Source organism: Phoxinus phoxinus, assembly GCF_949152265.1.
Source record: "Phoxinus phoxinus genome assembly, chromosome: 24".
Lineage (NCBI taxonomy): Eukaryota > Metazoa > Chordata > Actinopteri > Cypriniformes > Leuciscidae > Phoxinus > Phoxinus phoxinus.
The window spans coordinates 5,009,278-5,033,005 of record NC_136899.1 but is presented as its reverse complement, the minus strand read 5'-3'; the positions used below and the strand labels follow the sequence as shown (position 1 = coordinate 5,033,005).

At 37.2% G+C, this 23,728-nt stretch overlaps 1 protein-coding gene across 8 annotated transcripts in view; it reads right to left on the bottom strand.

Moving 5' to 3' along the window:
* Positions 1–23,728, bottom strand: part of tmeff1b (transmembrane protein with EGF-like and two follistatin-like domains 1b) — a 24,563-nt gene extending 835 nt beyond the window's left edge. Inside the window, exons 1-12 of one of the 8 annotated variants that reach the window (XM_079600864.1) lie at positions 23,372–23,624; positions 22,890–22,950; positions 22,420–22,546; positions 17,793–17,971; positions 7,248–7,357; positions 6,398–6,527; positions 4,964–4,990; positions 3,401–3,500; positions 1,829–1,977; positions 1,613–1,669; positions 409–529; positions 160–321 (exon numbers count right to left, since the gene is read on the bottom strand). In XM_079600864.1, the coding sequence (XP_079456990.1) occupies positions 160–321; positions 409–529; positions 1,613–1,669; positions 1,829–1,977; positions 3,401–3,500; positions 4,964–4,990; positions 6,398–6,527; positions 7,248–7,357; positions 17,793–17,946 (1,010 nt within the window). In that variant the 5' untranslated portion in view covers positions 17,947–17,971; positions 22,420–22,546; positions 22,890–22,950; positions 23,372–23,624. Of the gene's footprint in view, positions 1–159; positions 322–408; positions 530–1,612; positions 1,670–1,828; positions 1,978–3,400; positions 3,501–4,963; positions 4,991–6,397; positions 6,528–7,247; positions 7,358–17,792; positions 21,666–22,419; positions 22,951–23,371 lie in introns of those variants that run through there. The other 7 variants (XM_079600865.1, XM_079600859.1, XM_079600862.1 and 4 more) reach the window with 7 other exon arrangements.

Sequence of the window (23,728 nt, the reverse complement as noted above, 5' to 3'; positions counted from 1 at the left end):
ATCATATAAACAGAGTGTTAAACCGAGCATTATTTGGGGTAAATAGAACATTCAACATTAAGAAAATACATTAATGCATGCTTTTGCAAGATGCTAAAATTTTCATCGTTATCTACCAAACGCTGTTGTATTCCCTTGTTTGTTTCTTCCAGCACTCACCTGGTAATACACATGACCACTGCCACAATAATGGCGATCTGCACGGCTCCAATGATAGCAGCTATAAGCACATAATGAAGTTTCTGGCCACTGGGCACCACATACAGGATGTTAAAGTCGGCGATCTCCTCACACTGCGTCCCCGTGTAACCCGAATCACACCTGTGGAAATACAAGAAATCATTTTCCAACAAATGAACACCTGATAGGATGCACACAGTTCTGTGCAAGCAAACACCGGACGCTCACCGGCAGGAGGCGATGCCGTAATTAAATTCACACTGGCCATGGACGCAGAAGTTGGCGTAGTCATCTGAGCAGGGAACGGGCATCCAGCCGTATCCTTTTCCATCACCGGCTTTTGCTGGATCTAAAATAAAACAATCTACTTTTACTTCCCTATTGCTGAAAGTAGCACATTTAACTCCTAGATTTAGCTTTGTTTAAACTCAATTATACAGAACTATATAGTTGAGCAGTGCAATTTATGAAGGGTATGAGACAGTTTGAGGCATTTTACTTTGCAGCACAGTTAATAAGATACATTATTACAAACAGCCATGATTCTAGATTACAGGAACACGCCGACTTTTGGGGATTTAGCTTATTCACCGTATCCCCCAGAGTTAGATAAGTCCATACTTGCCCTTCTCATCTCTGTGCATGCCGTAACTCTGTCTGACGCACCCACCGCTAGCCTAGCTTAGCACAAAGACTGGAGGTAAATGGCTCCAGCTAGCATACTGCTCCCAATAAGAGACAAAATAACACTTATCTAACTCTGGGGGATACGGTGAATAAGCTAAAGTCCCAAAAAGTCGGCGTGTTTCTTTAACATTACAAGTCCAAAATTCACAGTAAAACTTTTGCAGTGAGTTTTTATTAAGTGAATTTTGATCAACTGAATTGACTTAAAATATGTTAACTATGTGACTACATAACTGCAATAACAACATGAATCTGATCGTTTTTAGTCAACATGAGCTTCAAAATTGGTCTTATTGGGAACAACTCACAGGTATTTAATAGTTTGGGGTCAAAATGCTTTTTTTTTACAGCAAGGATGCATTAAATTGATCAAAAGTGACAGTAAATAGATTATAATGTTACAAAAGATAAATAAATGCTGTTCTTTTGAACTTTCTATTCATCAAAGAATCATGAAAAAAAGTTTCTGAAATAAAGCAGCACAACTGTTTTCAACATATAAGAAGAAGAAATGCAGCAAATCATCATAAGAGTCTTCTTTAAAAAATATACAATAATACCCCTCAAACCTCATGTCATATAGAGACACATTTCACTATCCAATCAATACAAAATAGATAAAGACATGTTTTTTTTTATTTTCTCTTTAGATATTCTTCACAATGAAATATTTCACATTATGGAAGTAAAATTGTGAACACCATTTTAAAGTGACATTAGAGATTAAGATTAGAAATGCACTGACCAGTGAATTCTGGCTTGTAGGGAAGTCCAGCTTCAGTTTTCTTAGTTTTGTCTTTATCTGAGTGATGAAAAAAAAACAAACACGGATTGGCTCTGGTAGACAAACTATCATTCAAAATGTCACAAATAGCAAATAAAGGAAGTATGGCTAAAACAGTGAGTTATCGGAGACTATTCGTCTTTATGTATCAGTGCGGTCACTGTGACGGGCTCTGACCTGGGCATCTCCCTAAATGTTTCACATCGATCTGTTCCTGCTTCATACAGGACGCCTCTCGCACCAGGCAGGGGTTGTGGTACGAGTTTCCGTCTGTGCCACACACTGGATTCTCATTGTGTCCACTGCAGTCGATTTTACACGAACAGCTGCAACAACAGGCCGAGTCTCATTTGTGCTATGAATTATTTAAAGGCATAAACAAACATTTTACTGGTACAGAAATCACTTCACCAGTAACAAATGCTTTTGAGAAAGGGTTCTCTTAATGAACTAAAACCATTAAAACTTAAAATAAAATTAATTTTAACTGGGGAAAAAAATGTCAGCTAGTTGCCAAGGCAACAAGTTTTAACTAATGAAAACTAAAACTTAATAAAAAAAATTGACATATTTATAAAAAGCAAATGAAATTATAAGAACACACAAATTCCTAAATCTTTAACTAAACAGAAAATATATAAATAAAATATATAATACAAAATAATATCAATAGCTATGTTTCCATCCACCTACTAGTATGTGCATTTTGGGATATCGCATTAAAAAAACTGAATGGAAACGCCAAGATGCGCATAAATTATTAAAAATGCGTTTAAAAAAAAGGAAGTGCTCAGTTGAGGTGGATAAATTGTTTATCAGATAAGAAGATGAGCGTAAACTAGAATGGATACACATTTATCGAATAAATCCCTCGATGCGCAAGGAAGAATGGATGAATGATGTCGGTGACCAGACAGTTGATGGACCCCATTGACTTCCATAGTAGGAAAAAAAATACTATGGAAGTCAATGGGGTCCAAAAACTGTTTGGTTACCGACATTCTTTAAAATATCTTCTTTTGTGTTCAGCAGAAGAAAGAAACTCATACAGGCTTGAAACAACCTGAGGGTGAGTAAATGATGGCAGAATTTTCCATTTTTAAGTGAACTATCCCTTTAAATTTGCAACTTTGAATGGAAACATAGCTAATGATATTAAATAACATACATAGATACCAATATGTGTTGACTAATAAGATCACTCAGAGCTGCAGTTGTGCTCTATTGATCAGTTGTAAATCTCACACACTGTGTGAATCCTGAAACACGCTCGCACGTGTCCTGTGTGTGATGGTCTCCCCCTGCTGGTTCATGTAGTGTAACTCTTAATTAGCAGTGAGGGTTTGAGAGCTGACACAGGAATATTTCCCTGGGCTCCCTGAATCTCACGTGGCTCCTGGAGTTAGTCCACACCGTTCATTAGCGCTTGGCATGAAAATGCAAAAAGCAAAACGAACCAGGCAGAAAAATGTTTGATACAAAAAAAGTTCTGCAATGCTTCCCTGTCTCGTGGGAGTAATGTTATGTCCTCGGCTTTGATAGAGCTGAATTCTTTCCAACATCATGCTTTATATTATACACAATGGCAGTTGTTTCATATTGTGAAAAAAAAAAGCTTCATACATTCATTACTTTAAAGTGCTGGCATGAAGTCGCATAGGACTCTTTGATTACCAACTCCTGGGTACTCTGCTAAATTTGTCCAGACAACATAAGCAGAAATCATAGAGATATGAATGCAGCACGTACGAGTCCTCGTCCTCGGCGTCTTCGTCACATTCAGCGCCGTACTTGCAGTTGCTGCATTTTGTGACTTTCTTGCCCGAATCTGTGCCTGATCCCTCATATTCTGTAAGAGTGATAGCACAAATTAAATTACAATTATTAAAAAAATTATACATTATAGATAGCTTTAGAATAGAAAGTGTGAAACAGTTCGAAATATCTGTTGTTGCCTTGTTAACATTATATATTATTTCTGTAATTTAAAGATATAACTGCTTTTTAACAATTTTCCCCCTATTTGTCCTTCACAGCAGAATTATCATCATTAACATTGATATCATATCATTAACTAAAACTATCATAAACATTTCTGTGAATTGAAATAAAATAAAATATAAATATTAGTTGAAAAACTTAAACTAAATGAAAATTAGAAATGGCAATAAACTGAAATAAGTTGAATCACTAGATTTTTTAACTGGACAAATAAAAACTAAAACTATCACTTAAATAAAAATTAATTAAACCTAATTATCAATATTTAAAAAACTAATAAAATGACAAAAGCACATAACAAAATGTCTAAAAAATAAAAATTAACATGAAAGCAATATATATATATATTTATATATATATATATATATATATATATATATATATATATATATATATATATATATATATATGAAGATACCGGTAATTCAAAATATAAATACAACTAAAACAACACTGCTTCAAAGCTGTCCATATGATTATAAATCATCATATTTAGCTGACTCTTTAATTAACAGCACTTTTGATTACTTGAAATCTTTAAAAAATAAACTTGAAAATATGAAAGAGGCATTTGGAAATTGTTTTTATATGCTAGGTATGATGATAATTTCATGATTGTAGAAAGATATTTTTTTATTATACAAAATAACAAACTGCACAAAGAAAGTTCTTATTATAAAGTTCAAAGTAGAAATTCCCAGATTTTAACACTATTTATATATGTACTTTAAATTTATATATAATTATATTTGTATTGTCTTAAAACATATTATTATATAATATATTATTATTATTATAAATACAGATTTTTAAAACAAAATATTCATGTACACTATAAAAGTCTGTAAGGGACAAGCTCAAAAAGAGAAATTCTGGTAACTCTATTTTTTTTTTTTTTTTTTTTTTTAAACAAGTAAAGAATGATTAAAAATACTCAGCGGCACAACATGCATTTCAGAAGTGGCCACTGAGCGAGAACACACTCCACTCGAGTCGCGTTCCTGCAGCGGTCTGTAATTTGCAGTAATGACAGCTCTAGAGCGGCCCGAACACACAAGCCTTCATCTTTAAACCGAGCACTGCGCGGGGTCACTCTTTTATCACACAACTTCAGCATGAGGAGGATAAAAATAACCTCAGACGGCATGTTTTGGCTGATCGGCAGAGCTCGGGTGCTGCGAGGTGACCCATTTCTGACATCACTTGAAGTCTGTAGGTCAAAATCCTAGAAATGACCAGTTTCAATTTCCTTGGTATTACTGTGGCTGCTTTTGTGGTCAAAAAAGTTAATATTAAGAAAAGAAAACAAACCTCCATCTCCAGATCCTGAGCTGCTATCTGGAACAAAAAAAAAAAAAAGCAAAAAAATAGTGAGAACTTATTATAACTATATATACATCAAACATAAACATTTATCATGTCAAGAGTTCATACAGTGGGAGCCGCAGCGTATCATCACGGTCCTTATAATGCATTATTAACACGCATATCAAATTATTATGAGCCATGGCATGTAATTTGTGGATAAAAAGAAATCACGAGATTAATTAGAGCTAAAAATAAAGGTTGTCATGTATCAAATCACACTGCTCATTAGAGTCTGTAATATAAGCCTCTTCATATAAACAGGGTGTTCAAATAGAATCTGTTCATTTGGACTAAGCAAAGGCTGTCCATCTATTGTCCCTTAAAGCATCAGACACCAGTGGCCCGTCAGAGGCCCTCAAACATATATTCTAAATAAAAACAGATCAAACCAACTTTTATTTGAATGAATATCTTGATCATTTGCATCACAGAGTATATACAAAATTAATCATATTTGCATTCACAATCAAATATATAAAAATGTATTTTATACAATTCATTTACAAAATGAAATTAGTGTAACAAAAATTAAGGAAAATGTCACTGAAGATGACAGAAATGTATAGAAGCTTGTTTCCGCTACGAAATAAAACAATTTAAAAGATTATTTCAAAATGGGTCTTATTGGGAACAACTCACAGGTAAACTATTTAATAGTTTGGGGTCAGTGTGCTTTTTTTCCAGACAGGACGCATTAAATTGATCAAAAGTCACAGTAAAGACTAGGCTATTCTGATTTTTTCCTCATAATTACAAGTTTATATCTTGCAATTCTGACGTTTTTTATTTAGAATTGCGAGTTTATATCTGCTAATTCTGACTTTATTAATGCGCAATTGTGAGAAAAAAGTCAGAATACCGTTTTTTTTTTTTTTTTCAGCGGTGGAAACAAGCTTCCATAGAAATGCTCCTGAAATTCATAATGTTGTGACAAAAAAAAACAACCTTTTTGAGTTTCTCGGTTTTATTATTATTATACAATTTTAGAGGTAATCAATTCTCAATCTGATTATTGAGAATTTGTGTTCATAAATTGATTATACTAAAAATATTTGACAGAAAAGAATGCATAGAAATGGCAAAGGTTGCTGACATCCCAAATTCTCCTCTACTGGGAAAAATCGAATTGACATGCAAATGACGCACGGTCCTTGGATTCTAAAACACATATGTATGTATACTATATATATATATATATATATATATATATATATATATATATACTATATAAACCCCTCACAGACCAACACCAATTGTTGCAGCATCTCAAAAAAAAAAAGCTTGTGTTCTACTAAAATGAGCAGTCAGTGTAATGTGAACTAAGCAGAAGATGTCAGGTTTTGATTTCAGGAAGTGGAGGAGACTGTGTGGACTCACCGGGATAGCAGGGGCCCTCGGTGGCCAGAAAGATGGGTCTCTGCTGGGTACAGGCTGCTTGCTTCAGATAGCACTCGTTCTGATAGGTGTCTCCGTTTGTACCGCACACGGGGACGTAGCTCTTCGAGCACTGCGGCAAACACGACACATGAGAGGCTTCTCAGACACAACAAGACATTTGGTGCTTCTGAAGAGCTGGGTGCAGTATTGAGTTGAGTTGAGCCACTTCTGACGTGATTTTTCACATTAATATGCTTTAGATGGCTCACTGATCAATGAGGGGGAAAATGAATGCAGGTAAATGCTAAACCATCGATTCAGCCTTATAATTTGAGAGATTTTCTAAAGAACAATCACATGAAAAATTCTCAAATGTTCAACGATTTTTCTCAGAGGACAAGAAGCCATTAAACCAGCATTAAGTCCACAATAGGAGAACGATGACTATAATCATAAAGGTTTTTTAAAAATCAATGTATCTTTAAAGGACTGTTCACAGCAAGGACAATAACTATAACGATAGAGAGATATAGTTTAAAAATAGTTCTAAATATAAAAGAATAGCAAGAGTCAAAATCACAACTACGATATCGGCACAGAGAAACAATATCACTTTCAGAACAATTTTTCCAGCAGACGAACGATAAAAACAACGACAGCCAATCAGAACCCATCCTGCTTTAAAGATCTTGGGCATTTAAATCTGGAGGCGACAATAGTTTAATTATGGTTGCTGTCTGAGCAAAGGCTTCATATGCGATTATTCCAATCAGAATTTAGAATCGTAACGTTTTCATAAAAACAAAAAACAGTGTTACAAAGTAATAAATAAAAGAAGTAAATGGTGTACCTGAAACTGGCATACGCATTTGATGTCAGCGCCATTGTTTTGGCAGATCCCGTTGTAACGACATGTGGTGGCGTCGCATACACGCAGGTCGCTCTTCTTCTCTGACAAATCTGAAGAGACAACAGACGCTGGTTAAACACCAAACACTGACAAACTTATTGGTCAATCATTTTGCAAGGTATAAAAACATTTTACTTGTAGGCATGCTTGTTTCTTTACAACCTCCTCAGAGCAAAAAGTTGAGGTAGGGATTTCATGCACATACAGTGTACCACTAACCTATTCTGTCTTATACTTATATATAAGAAAAAATATATATAAACATGTTTTTCTTTCCTTTGATTATGTTTTATCTCGCCTAGTCAAGACTGGACAGAATTTCAGATCAGTATGTTTCACATCTTTAATAATGGGGGGATGAAGCTGATCCTGGGCAAGAACTTTAAATTAACTTCCTGGTCCCATTATAGAAGGTTGGTTTATGGTATATGGATGAACACAGACCCTCATTAACACAGTATAACCGCATTCAGACTCATTAAACACAGACATATGTTAGCCACCTGAGTTCTATGGAAGCTTGTTTCTGCCATGGAATAAAAAAATTAAACACTCACAATCTGACTTTTTTCTCGCAATTGCGAGTTTACATCCCATAATTCAGACTTTATAACTCTCAATTGTGTGGTGGAAACACCACAGAATAAAAAAGGTAATGGCAAAGTTTTTTCTCACAATTCTGCCTTTTTTCTCGCAAATGTGTTTATAATTGGGGAGTTATAAACTCTAAATAGCGAGTTATAAAGTCAGAATTGTGCGATATAAACTAGACTTTTCAAGAAAAAAAGTCTGGATTGTGAGATAAAAAGTCGCAAACCTTTTTTTATTGCGAGTTTATATCTCGCAATTTACTTTATTTCTTAATTGCGCGTTTAGAAGTCAAAATTCTGAATTTTTTTTCTAAATTGTGAGATGTCAACTCACAATTGAGAATCATAAAGTCTGAATTATGGGATATAAACAGATTGTGAGCGTTTACATTTTTTATTCCATTGCTGAAACAAGCTTCCATATAACTCTGGCTAACATATGTCTGTGTTTAATGAGTCTAAATGCGGTTATACGGTGTTAATGAGGGTCTATATGAATGTTCATCCATATACCATAAACCTTCTATAATGGGACCAGGAAGTTAATTTAAAGTTCTCGCCCAGAATCAGCTTCATCCCCCCATTATTAAAGATGTGAAACATACTGATCTGAAATCAGACTGCTGGAAGAAAGCAGCTGTAAAAAGCATGTGTCCAACAGCTGTCAACTGTCATTCATATTTCAGACCACTAGCTGCGAGTATGAAGCCTATTAACAGAAATTAAGAAAGGCCAGATCCTCCATCTGACACACAGCTGGGACTGACAAAACCTTTGAGACCGGGCTAAAGAAACCGCTCACCCAAAAATGTACTCTCCCTTATTCCAATCATGTATGAGTTTCTTTCTTCTGTGGAAAATAAAATAATATTTTTTGAAGAATGCCTATGACAGTTTGTTTGTCTATACAATGAAAGTCAATAAGGTCCAGGGTTGTTTTGGACCCCATTGACTTTCATTATTTGGCCAAAAACTGTGGTCCACAGGAAAAAGATTCAGTATTCAGGTTTGGAACAACGTATTACAACTAAAATTGGACAACCAAACGATAACACTATATAAAAAAATATATTCCGTTTTTGAAAATGAAAAATGGTTATAATTAATGGATGAATCATGTGACAACCGGTTTGTATTATAAATGTTGCAAATATTAGACTTTGAATGTTCAGAATCTTTTCATTTGACTTAAATCTTAGTTTTTAAATAGCTCTATAAAAACAAAGCTCTTCAAAGCGAGCTAGATTGCCCATAATAATAATGTCGCATATGAATGAAGATTTCATTTAAATTATGGGAAAAGCATCTCAAAGCAGGTCATTGGCCATGCAAATGAAGGGCACTGGGCAGCCGTAACCCTTGTGTAAATTCAGGCAGATGAGACGAGGCGTAAGACAGCCCGTTAATGAGGAGCAGACACTTAAAGCCACTACAGACGCTTGCTGGCACGCGGTCGAGCCGCGCATGCATTTGGAAAACGGCACAAATGCTGCGGCCACAGAAACCCAGCCAAGTGGTTTTAGAGAGTAAAGTATTCCAGATAAAACCAATGCGCAAACTTTAGACAAGTGAAGTTTGGAGGAGCAGCTTGAGAAGTTAATTAATAAGGCCGTTTGAATCAGACGAGAGGTTAATCTGTGGAGGTGTTAAAAAGTGTTGTGATAAATGATGTGTTGCTCTGGCATCTGCGGGAATAGAGCGAGCGCTAATAAATTCACTGTCAAAGTGAGCTGGATTTCACAGCTTGAGTGCAGTAATGCCTTTACAGTAATAAAAGTAAAAGTGATCAAAGTAATTAAGGTTTCACAAGAGATATGATATAGGATACCCTGCATAGACTCAAAAGAGTAGGCCAGTGTGATATCTGAGATAATACTATGGTGATACTTTCATACCATGGTAAGGAATGATCTTGGCAGACTAGATCTGCTACGCTACACAACATGCACATAAATACAGTGAACAGAATGCAAGCTGTTGTGAGGAAAGTAGAGAGAAACCCCTGGCAGATCTAGGCAGGTGGTGCTGGGGAGGGTGGAGGGCTAGGAGGGCTAGGGAAATTCCCATGGAGAGTTACCGTATTTTCCGGACTATAAGTCGCTCCGGAGTATAAGTCGCATCAGTCAAAAAATGCGTCATGAAGAGGAAAAAAAACTACATAAGTCGCGCTGGACTATGAGTCACATTTATTTCGAAAGTTATTTCACAAAACCCAAGACCAAGAGCAGACATTTAATCTGGAAAGGCAAATTATTCAACTACACAATAGCACACAGAACAACAGGCTGAATAGGTGTCCGGTGTGTTAACGTAACACATTAACAGTTATTCAGCTGCACAATAGCATAAAGAACATATACCTGGGAGGATGAATAGGCTAAAATTAACATTAGCCAGCGAGTCCAAAAAGTTACCGGTAAGCAAGTTCACAAAACTCCCTCGATCTCATTCCATTACACTGAATCCATTGAGTTCTTCCTCTGAGTCTCCCTCTCGCGGCTGTAGACGGTAATGTTTTCTCTTAGTTCATTTCAGTCAGTATGAATTAATTTTGATATATAAGGCGCACCTGAGTATAAGTCACATGACCTGCCAAACTATGAAAAAAAGTGTGACTTATAGTCCAGAAAATACGGTACATTGAGCTGAGCGGGTTCGGGACAGAAATAACTAGGTTACGTAGATAGAACAGATTGATTGGCCAAAGTGTTTAGCTTTAAGATAAACCAATCCGCTGCTCAGAGTTTCATGACTGAACTATGCATTTATATCATATTTATTCCGAGTCTGCTTATGGATTCCGATTCCCAGTTTCGATTCCAGTAAGGTAAATCATTTAGTCAAACATTTCAAACATATTTATTCTGTGTCTTTTGGCAAAACGTTTTTTTTTTTTGCAGCTGATCTCCATTTACAAAAATCGGCAGCATACATTTTTCTATGGTTTTAACAACAATTTAACAAATTAATATAAATTTCGAACATTATTAAAGACAAGTAAACAGTAATAAAATAAGAACAAATAAGCAGTGTAAGCTTTTTTGTTGAAAAATGCTCTAAATAATCTGCTGTTTTTTAGTTCAGTTTAAGTTTTCAGTGCAAAAATTCACTTTACAATTTACTATTCATGCTAGTCTATTTCACCAATACAAGACAACTTGAACTCGCCGAGATGCACAAATGACAAATACACCAACTGATAAGGCCTAACCTTCACAACAAACCTCATCCAACTAGTTCCTTACTGGGACATTCCTTAAACGTCCCTCATCTGAACTGACCCAGTTCCATACATCTCCAAACAAACACAATGCACAGTGTGTGTGGGGCAGAGGGGAGACCCAGATCTCACACTGCGCAAAGATAATCAGAGCAGCGACAGGAATCAATGCCATTTGAAAGATAAGGACATCAGTCCATTGCCTGAAGCCAAACAGCTCATCCGCTCAAGACCAGTCGATACTCATCTCCTCAATGGGTCAATAGACCCCGCAAAGTGTCCCTTATTAAAAAGGAGGAAGCTGGGACGTTATATCTTAACTCTTTCTCACCTAAAGGACTATTTAACTGAATCCCATCCTAGTAGAAGTTCATAACATTTCACACATTAAATATATTTTTGAAAGAAGTTCAATACAAGTATCATATAAATTTGAGTCCAAGGCGACATAAACACTGCGAGCCTTAGCGCTCAATTCCGATTTATTGCTCAGATCCGATTTTTTTGTATAGCTGTTCACATTGTTGTTAAAATGTTATACAGAGCATCGTCCTGAATCATAATGCGCTATCATACGGAAGTAAACACGGAGTAAGTCATAACATGTTTCTTTATAGTGTGATCTGCCGCCGAAGCCAGCAAATTTATGCGCAGGCAAAATAGATAAACAAAGACGAGGATGTGAAAAAAGAGAACAGTTTTTAAACACTTATGATATGAGCCCTCGTGTTTTGCTTGTATATACAGTAGAGCTGTCACTGTAATACTTATGAGTTCTGACACATCACTGTCCTTCACTGAATACCTTTAGCAACGGTCTCGATAACTTCGGGTATGTAAAATCTTTGAAGTGACTCCCATGAGCACAGAATTATGACGAATGTTGATCTAGAGTGACATAAAAGTTGCATGAATTCACATATGACTGTTTAGACTGAGGTCGCGTTGCCAAAAAAATCGGACCTGTATCTGATTTAGGACCACATATGGAAGGAAGTGGCCCAAATCAGAATTGAAACGGTTTGTGCCGTTCACATTGACAAAAACCTATCTGAGTCGCATATGAGCAGAAACATTGGATTTGGGCCGCATTTTAACTGCAGTCTGAACGTAGTCTAAAGGGAGCTTTGCTGCTCTAGCCATGCAAATGCACCTTTGCTAGACCAGCAACATTAACCAGCTTGTACCAGTATGGAAATTCAAGTGTGTTTTCAGCAGGGGATTTTTTTTGTAGAGTCCATCACTGTGAAAACATTACCGGCATAAGAGCACAGCATGTAGACAGTAGCGAGGGTCAACATATAACTTTACATTGAATCATAGATGGGTTTAAATACACACTACCGTAACAAAAATAAATGAAAAAAAATAATAATCATTTTTTTAAGATAGATAATACCCTTCTACAATTATAGATCACATATGATTCACAAAACTACACATTATCAACAGTTTCTTCTTACTGACACTGATACATGATTTTAACTAGATACTCAAGTTCGGCTTAAACTTGCTTTAAGAAGAATAAAGTAACCCTATCTCTCAGAGTGTGTGTGCTCCAGGCTGTGCTTTAATTGTACAACTGTAAACTGCTGTGAGGGTCGAGAGCATTTTACGGGGTTTCTCCATTCTGTAGTGCCTCTTTGCCTCCGGCATATTAGGGACACACACACACACAAAAAAGACAATACATGTATTAAGAAGGAGAGAAAGACCTATAGAGGACAGGCAATGAAGAAATAGGTGGGTGATGGGTATAGCTAAAGGATAGAGACACTTAGAGTACTTCAAAGAAGTCAACTGTATATCATGACCATAATGATTGCTTGACAGTTGTGGTAAACATCCTAAAAAGAGAGTGGATGATAGAGCTTCTTGCTGTTAATGACTACCAACCAGAATCCACTGCAGTCGAGCTGTACTGTTATAATTAGTTTGAGGTCTTTGAGATCAAACAAGTCGTGATACAGATCTCTTAGTCTAAGGCTGCGAGATCAAAGACTCAAAGGTATGAAGCCATCAGCCGTTACTGTTAAGGAGTACAACGTTCGTGCGGTCTAGTGGTTAGAAGCCAGCGCGGCTTTGATCTTCAACACTGTTAGCAACATTAATTTAGTTTGATAAACTTGATTCAACCTCAATTTCGCAGTCAATTACCTACAGGGATACATCATCTAACATCTTGAAAATATAACTGCAATCCCAACAAGTTATAGTCTTGTGGTAAAGAATACCACAACTATACCAGAACCATCAGTATAACTAGAGGTAGGAACCGGTTGAGATCTTCTGAAGTAGATTTAGTCTTGAGTTTTAACCATCAAAGTGATGGTATAACTACAGACGAAGAAGGAAACAAAGGACTACTAGCATGGTCAATTTGGCAGTGTCTTTGGGTGGGAGTAATTGTGGTTTATGTGGGCTGGGCCTCTTTGAAGGCACCATCTGTGACGGGCTTCCTTAAAATAATTGCCTCTTAATTATACGCCAGTGTGGAACTGACAGAATCCACAAGCGTGACATCAGAGTTAAACATTTCAGGACCAAAACACACCTTGATGGAATGACGGAAAATGCAACATGACAAAAACACTACATTCAAGTAAATACAAAGCGAAGTACCAAAAATATGTTAGATGAGCTCATCCAAAAAGTTGGTTTTAAAATGTTCTTTTCCATCCCAGCTTAATATACGAAGACAAATCTCAGTAGCTGATCTTAGCTAACATCCTACACTCCCCAAATAGCAACACTAGCTCAAGCAATGGCGTGAGCTTGAAGGCGGGGCTATCTGTCAGTTCTACTAAACATAACCAAGGAATTTCTAATCCCAATCTCAGTTTAATATACAAAGACAAATCTAAGTAAACCATTAGTTCACAATTTTAAAAAAATTGGTAAAGCATTCGGACCAGCCCCACATAGCAACACTGGCTCGACCAACGGTGTGAGTTTGAAGGCGGAGCTATCTGTTTGTCTGACCAATGGCAGAAGGGGAGTGTTTGGGGAACCAGATTAAAAACAATCATTCTTTCTGTGACTCCAGTGGTGCCGAAATGACACATTAAGCCTTTAAATCAGCTAAACAATTAAAACATTTGGATATATTTGGTAAAAATAAAAAATTAACATAGCACAATATTCAGTAAGCGTCAACATATACTTAGCACAACATATACTTAAATTCTACTAAACATAGCACAATATTCAGTATCTAAAACAGAAGCAACCAAAGACTTTCTAATCCCAATTCCAGGCATATAAAGACAAATCTAACTAAACCATTAGTTTACATTTTTAAAACATTTGTTAAAGCATTCCGACCAGCCCCACATAGCAACACTGGCTCAACCAATGATCAACAATGAGTTTGAAGGCGGGGCTATCTGTTTGTCTGACCAATGGTAGAAGGGGAGTGTTTGGGAAACCTGATTGAAAACAATTATTTCTGCGACTCAAGTGATGCAGAAATGCCACATTTGGCCATTAAACCAACTAAACAATTAAAGAATATTAAGTTATATCTGCTAAAATACAAATGTTCAGCTTAAATTCGACTGAGCAGCACAATATTCTGGCGTCTAAAGCAGAAGCCACTCAGGATGGGCTAACAGCGTGACAGCATGCAGGGTGAGCATATTGCCTTAAATGGGTTCGCAAGCGCCCGCTGCATCCACACACATGCATTATGCAAAGCTTTGCAATACCGCTTCCCTCCGGTCGACCCCTCGCCCCGTCACGGTGGACTCCATTGATTTCAGACCTATGGGCTACGGGGAAGCTATGTGCATAAAGCATCTCCCTCACACTGGAGTGATTTAGAGGCCGTTTGTCTGTTCAATGGAAAGCCATTAAATTGACTGATGACTATAAGAGTTGGGTTTTCATATCCAGCCTTGCTTTAGAACCTCGGCATCCTTGAATACAAAACGCTGGTTGCATGTCAATTGATGTTCTCTCAGATGTGTGAGCAATGTGTGTTTCAAGAGCGGTCAGGAAATGGGTAAGACTACTTAAAGAAATCATTCTCTGCAGCTTCAGAGATATGAGCCAGCATGACTGTCCAGATCAGGCAAAGATTAGCGCTCTGATTGATAAGTGCACAGGATGTACTCAACAGTAAATGCCATTTAAGACACATTATCTAATGACATTATCTAAAATTCAAATGGCTTATTCAAAGAACAATAGATTGGATAGAGATTAGATCGGCCTTAAAGTGAACAACTAACATTTCAGTTCTCCTGCTGAGGTCAGAGATTGCGATTTCATTCTGGGTCACAGAATTACAATGGTATGCACGTACATCGACATATAAATATGATATTTAATAATCATACAATTCTCAATGGAAAAAACATGGGGTAAAATATGCATTGAAAAAACATTGAGGGTACGTTTGCACGTCAACAAAGTACTAAAAACGGAAAAGTTTCTCTTTTGTGTTTTACGTGTACAGATGACAACATTGTTAAAAAGATCCCGTTCACACGGATCCGCGAAAACAATTTAAAACGCTGTATTCTGCTGACAGGCCACTAGTTGGCGATGCACAAAGAAACACTACGCGCTTATAGACTGAACATGTAATACGTATGCGCTTGTCACTATTTTCACAAATTCACGTTTTTGTGTTTTACACGGAGACGATAACGGTATCGTTTTCAAAAACTTGCACTTGAAACCAGTTTCAAAAGCTTGAGTTTTCAGGCCCCCAAAATAATGTTGTCATGTAAATAAACGGCCAAAACGTATAAAAAAGTTCCATTAATAGTTGAAAATTGTGTCATCTAAAGGCCCCTAAATTATTTCGCTCGAAGCATGAAGTGGTGGCCAACAGGTCTGTTCCGTTCTGAAAGGTTCTTGACCAGAAGAAACAATGATAAATGCAAACAACAAAAAGCAACTGATAAGATAATCATACCTGGATAGGATACAAAAATAAATTGGCTTGTAAAATTTGAAAGTGATGAGAAAACACTTCTCATGTCAATTAAACTATACAGTATTTGGTGCCAATTCATGTCACTTAGTTGGAAGTAAACTAATATAATATTTGGCCTATATGTGTTATGGTTAATTACACTTCTGCTGTTATATAACACATTTTTTCCTATTCCCCTTGTCAGTTGTAACTTATCATTTACTGATGAGTAAAAACAAGAAAAGAGAGCAGATGCAAGCACAAATATTGATTTACTGAGATCCAGGATCAAATTCCAGTAACAATATCAATACAGAAATCAAAGCTGGGGTTTTAATATGTCAATTTAATGCAGCTTTTGAGGTTTGCAAAATTACCAACTTGCCCTTTAATAAAAGAAACGCCATTAATGCAGCGGTCAAAAATAGGATGTCTAGTGAATTAGTGACACTAAGGAGAAGGGCATCAATAAAGGGGGCTTTTTTTCTGGTTGTGGTCAGTACTATCCAACTGCTGAGGGCAATTCTGATGCCCCTGAGACTCGCTCCATTGTGTTCCTGCCTTTTACAAAACCAGCCCGGCGCTTATGCAGGACGGCCACTGATTAAACCACTGGTGCCTGGAGCTTTGAATCTGAAAACACTGGCGCACAATGGCCGCTATTGTCAGCTGCTTTTCCTTCTATTAATTCTAGGTGACAAAAAGGGTGTCAGGATTTAAAAAAGAAAGACAGCCAGGAAAAAAAAGCCCATCTGGAGAGTTTACATTATATATAATGTCCCAAAAGACGAAGATGAGCATTATGTTAAAAGGTTACATTTTAAACAGCTACTTATTGTGATATTTTGCATGCAGTCGGTGTGTAAATGTCATCAGGTGAAAGCATACTAGTCAGCAGTTTGTAAAAAAAGGTCAACAAAGCCTAAAAATGTGCATTAATAAACAATTATATCCATAACTATACTAACAAGTGTATAAATTAGCCTTCAACAAAGTCACTAAATTGTGCAATTCAGCGATCATGACAAGGCTTTAACTGCACTAATCTTCACTTGGATATGGTTGAAAACATCAATTATCCAACCCCAAAAACAAACATGTTTCTAAAGGTCTGGTAGGACATACAAGACAATAAACAAGATCACAACACCATGCAAGGCTTTTCAAACAGGCCTTGAGCCTGAAAGCCCCCCATCGGTCACCATACGGGACAGTACAGACAGCGGGGCTCACCGTTGCCTTCCCAAGCCGCATGGATTAACATGTGGCTTAAAACATTACAATTGGCTTATCATTGCCCATAGAGAAATATCCACATAAAAAGCCAAGCAGAATCTCATTTATTAAAACCAGTTTCTCTAGTTTATGAGAATGTGTGGTCACCACAGACCCCTGATGAGAGTGATGTTATAGGGTGGGGTTCACGCTTCTCTTTATATTGTCTCACCTGATCTGGTGCATCAAAAGATGGACGCCTGCCTTCAGCACGAGCAAAGTGCAACCCCATTCAAAGAGGAGTTAATGTATGCACACAAATCAAAATAGCCCCATGCATCAGTTTATTTTGACAGGAACACATCGGTAGTTTCATTTTAGCATCCCTACACTGCCTGCATCTCGTAAGCCTCCAGAGGCCATGCTTGAATACTCCATCTTCAAGATGCACACAGCAAATGTGCAATATCTGCAACAAAGATACAAAGTGAGCGTGCTTTTATTTCCATGCAACATATTAAATAGTGAATGCATACCTAAACAGCCTTTTCCTTTGCCGGACACACAGTCAGTGTTCTGCGGGTGGGATGACTGGACGGATCCCAGCGCTGGGCTGATGATGATGGTCAGCAGGCAGAACACAGACAGTTCTGGTCCGGTTCTCCTTATCAGCCCGGTGCCCACCGACATGATGTATCTGTATCTCCTCTTTGACCTGTTAAATAAAGGTGCAGGGGAACAAAAGAGGAGCAATCTGTGGATGCTGCGGAAAATATTCCAATGTTTCCCTTTTAAAACGTGTTTGTGTCCCAGAAAGGCCGAGTGAGCGTTGTGAGCATCACTCCGGTTGAAAACAGCCTTGCATTTCGATCACAAGCACATTTGCACGGATTCGCTGTTGTGTGTGTGTTGCATGCGCTCGTGCGCGTCTCAATAACAGCTCGCGGATGCTTGTCGTTCTGTCTTTGTGTGCATCTCTCGCGCGTCTGTTCTGCTAGGCGTGAGAAAAGCCGACGCGTATCGCCTGTTTTCCGTCCTTTAGGAAGCGTTCGCTCTCCGTTCTCTTCAATCCTTTCGTTTCGGGGCAATATCGCGAATCTCCTTGCCCAAAATCCCAACAACAAAGGGTCGGCACGGATGGGTTGCAGTCACGTGACTCCTGAACCACCTCCCCCAATTCCCAGAGGAAATGCAGGACCCCTGAAAATCTGAAAGACTACAGTTCAGTTGGGTCATTATTAGTATGCAGTTCAGTTCATTTTCATTTGGCATTTTGGCAATCATGTCTCAATCAGTGGTGTGTGGTGGACTTGTGTAATTAGTTGTATTAGGCTAATATTAATTGTTTCATTTTCCATTTGATACACAGCAGTGTTATTTTAGTAGCCTATCATTCCCTATTATCATTTTTAATTAATATTTTCAATAATATTTGATCTTAATATTTTCCGTTTTCATTTTAATTTGAGCTCAAACTTAGGTAGGGTGTTATGTTGTGCTTAGTATTTTTTTTTACAATTTCTATATTTTCTTTATGAGCAATGTTGCCTGAAATTAAATGTTACTTTATTTTATTTCTGTTAATGTTTATTGTATGAAGCTTAAGTAATGAAAAAAAGGTCTAGTATTTTAGTTGTTTTAGTAACGATAATAACCATATTACATAAATAAAAGAGCTGTAAAAAAAAAAACCCAGGATTAACAAAATAGCTGTGCTGTGCACGCTCTGCTGCAAATCAAAATGTTGTGATTTAGCGACAGTCATGATGCAATAGGCAAAAGGTTTCTATCATTTGTTTTGAAATGCAGATTAATGGATTATTTCCCACAGATGCACTAAACGTCATCTACGTTAGAAGAACTGATATTTTATGTTGTTTAATGACAGCTCTGTTTAAATGCAGTTTATCACACCAAGGGCCATTAAAGGATTTAAATACAAACAACGCACACAGTAATACGCAGTAAAATCCTCATGAAATGTGGTTGGTTTTTGATAACCTTTATATACATGTAATTGCAGATGCACCATTTCTCAATGCTTTGCTGCAGGGTTACTAATCATAATTCGGTCTGGATGCTCCAGCTGCACTAGCGGTGTCGATATTGATCCCGAGGCCACACAAGTACACTATTGATCTCACAGACAGACATTTAATAGACTGACTTACAAAAACCAGACAATCACTGCCGCTCAACCAGCATGTGAGCGGTTTATATTCCTCCAAACTATCCAGAACAATCTTCAAGCATTTCAGAATGCCTTGTGCAGCTGTGTTTTTTTTTTTAATCAGCTCAAAACAACATTAAAGAACTAGGACATCTTTGGTAATGTATCCGTTTATGCATGCATAAGATCTGCAAAGTAAAGCTCATAGTCTCCTACAAAAGGGATTTATTCTGTCTAATGTAGAGCATTACAGACCTGTCTAAATATTCTCAGTCCAGGTCCAGATATTACGAAGACAAACATGCATGTCACAATGTGAAATATTAGCATAATGCCCACCCAAAGGTATCGTAAAAAAAGAGGGCATGTTTCAGTAAACTGAAGTGTTATCGTCATGTCAAGGAGACGCTGTGTGTTTGGATGCAAAAGCAAAACCTAACCCATAAAACCAATGACACATTATTATTAAAGGTAGGGTAGGCAATTTCTCTTACAATACAACCTTAATCTAGAAGGACGTCCTGTTACTTTATCCTCTACAGTAAAAGACCTGGGTGTCATACTAGACCGCAACTTGTCTTTTGAAAATCATATTTCAAATGTCACAAGAACAGCTTTTTTTACCTTAGAAACATTGCTAAGCTACGTAACATGCTATCTGTTTCTGATGCAGAAAAGTTAGTTCATGCATTCATGACCTCGAGACTAGATTACTGTAATGCTCTATTAGCTGGTTGTCCTGCATCCTCAGTAAACAAGCTACAGTTAGTCCAAAATGCAGCCGCTAGAGTTCTTACTAGGTCAAGAAAATATGATCATATAACACCAATTTTATCATCTCTACACTGGTTACCTATTAAGTTCCGTATCAATTACAAAGTATTGTTACTGACTTATAAAGCCCTAAATGGTTTAGCTCCTGTGTATTTAAGAGATCTTCTATCGCCATATAATCCATCACGCTCTTTAAGATCGCTAAATTCGAGGCTTCTGGTCGTACCGAGGATAACTAAGTCCACTAAAGGAGGGAGGGCGTTTTCACATCTAGCTCCTAAACTCTGGAATAGCCTTCCAGATATTGTCCGAGGCTCAGACTCGCTCTCCCAGTTTAAAACTAGACTAAAGACGCATCTCTTTAGCCAAGCATTCACATAATGCATCGTACCTTTTATACTACAGTTAAATCAGATCAAATGCATTCATATTATGAACAGCAGCTACGCTAATTATTTCCCATCTGCCTTTTTTGTTGTTATCTCGGGACGCCTGTCCCTATAACTCAAATAGAGTTCGTCAGCTCCAGTTATGTATCCAGCCTCTCATGGAGACTTCAGATGCCCCAACGCCTGTGATGAGACGACTCGACGCCTGTGAAGAGACGACCCAACGCCGGCGATATGTTATGCCCTAAATTTATGATTAACTAACTGTATTTTTGTATGTATATTTTTGAAATGCATTTTCTGTAAAGCTGCTTTGAAACAATATTGTGAAAAGCGCTATACAAATAAACTTGAATTGAATTGAATTGAAAAAATTTCTGAGAGGCTAGCAATAGCAAGTTAGCTTTGAAAGCATAAGAAAGCATAACCTCACTTCAGAGAAAAACTATACCATATACGGAAACAAAAAAAATCTCTCATTCTCTAGTCTAGACCCAAGATAGAGGAACTGTGTAAGAAACAGCATGAAAGCAGGTGCTCATATAACACCTTTTGTTGCAAAGACAATTTTTAGACACGTTTTCAAATTCACAATCCTCTCTTCTGATGTCTATTTTTCCCTAACTGAGGATCAGTGTTTGTTTGGGGTAACGCATTACAAGTAACGTGAGTAATGTAATCAGATTACTTTTCTAAGTAACTAGCAAAGTAATACATTACTTTTAAATGTACATTAAAATATCGGAGTATAATTTTTCAAGTAACCCCCAAGTTACTTTGTTTTCCCTTGTATTGATTGACAGCTCTCCTGTCCCCATGAGGGAAAGCGGGAGTAATGTACACAGGCGTTGTGTGCGCTGTGTAAACATGATTATTGTATAGTTTTAGAATAAATGTAAGAATGCATTTACTCACTTTGCACATAAAATAGATTCAGCCTTCATTGAAATGAAGAAAAAAAAAACTGTGAAATGCAAACTTAGACATTCATCTCACTTTGTCTCTGCAGCTTGCAGACTTTTGATGATCCAATGCAACCATATGAACATGCAAAACTTTTCACACACATTTGTGTTTCATTTAAAAAAAAATAAAAAATGCTGAAATACTAGTGTTGAACTTTCTTCTGCACTCCAGAATGGCAGCACAGCTGAAAGGTTTGCTACTGTACAGGCGTGAATTAGCATTTCCTTCAGTCTGAGGCTTATTCATTTCACTTATTGTTATAAAAATCAAACAAACAAGCCCAGCCCGCATGAGAAACAGCAACGTAACACATTACTTTCAGTAAAAAGTAACGCAATGTAATATTGTAAAGTATTACGTTTAAAAGTAACTTTCCCCAACACTACTGAGGATTCAATGAAACTGAATGGTGCAGTCCACATGAAGACTGATCACGTGACGCCTTCACATTAAGATTCATGACTTGAATTCTGGTTTCTTGTTTAGGTCAAAGAAGATGTGTTCACATATGATGCGTTGGCTGGTTGCCAGCCGTATTAACATTATTAAGTTCTCCTGAATAACTCCTTTGAAAACAATACAAATGAAATGGCCTATGAAAACATCAATGTATCATAAATAAGGCCACGAAACAGACTCTAGTAGTATAACCATTTGCATACATATGTAATGTGTACACAAATAAATGTAGCCTTGGTGATGTGAAGAGGCGTCTTTACAGTTTGATTGACAGTTTGTTTGGGTATTAAATAATTTGAATATTACATATTATGGAATGCGTAAATAAAAATATATGTAGTTATATATGCATTTATTTAACGCTAAATATGCAATATTTCAGAATATATGTTTTTATAGACTTACAGGTTACTGAGAAGTTGTATCCGCTGCTTTTCACATCATCAAACACAGTGTAGAGAGTGAAGAATGTAGTTCCAGGAAGCAGAGAGAGTCTGTGTCTGTCACTGTAGAGGATCGGTCATGAAAAACCCTGATGGGAATCTCAAAGACTTCAGAATATGCAAAGTACACTGTACCACATCAGTCTTATGTCTCCATCATATAATTGTGTCACAGTCACATAGTCAACATTCAATGGAGCTGTAAAAGAGAAGTAAAGAGTCTAGTGATGTTGTGAAGAGTTCAAGTCCCCCAAAGAAAAAGAAAAAAAGTATCATCCTTCACAAGGCATAGGCCTATAGAGTAAGAAGTCATTTCTAGTCCCAGGAGACAGAAATTGAAATCTCTATGTGTATCGAATCACAAAATCTTGATTCGAATAAGGAATCTGCTGCCATCCTCCATTGCCCCCCACAGAAAGTATCTGTAGTTACTGTATTATTCACACAGGCTGGACACCGCTGGACACCACTGACACGATCTGGGCATCTGCCACTATGATACACAATCATATAGAGGAAAATACAAAAATAAATCAAACATACATACAGTGGAATCATATTTACATTGATAACAAAAAAATGGTAAGGAACAACAGGTACACTGACGAAACATAATAGGCTACCAATCAGATTGTGCTGACGTTGGTATAAACGTTAAAAAAAAAGCCTCAATCTCAAACAAACACATTATTATGGCACAATCTGATAAGTAGCATTTTTCACTATAGATTTGTGCGGCTACCTATCTGATAATGGGAGGTATAGTAACACAAACCGTCAACACCGGCTGATGTATTTAATCACAAGACAATTTAGCAAGTATACAGCGCCACCACCAGGTCCTCAGCTAAATCTATGAAGCCAGCTTAACCCTTATCCCACAGAAGACAACAAGCCATGATGGGGCATGTTACCTTGTTTGCCCTCTTGGGACGGAGGAAATCCAATAAAGGTTGACACAGTTGCAGTAATCCAACAGTACAAGAACCCAAGCAAGGTGCTTAATTAGTACTAGATGGGTGGTATGACATTTGATAAGATTACCACCACCAAATAAGACAAGAGAATACAGACATATGGCTGTGAAATAGCCTTTACAACCGTGAAAGTTGACCTGTGAAGTCCTTCAGTGGATGCCAAGTCCTCCACAACATTAAAGGTGCAGTCAGAGATTTGGATCAGACCAAGCACCAAAACACACATGTAGCCAATCAAATTAAGGGGCGTGTCCAATCATCAGGGGGGAGGTGCCTGTGCTGCATAGTGTTCGT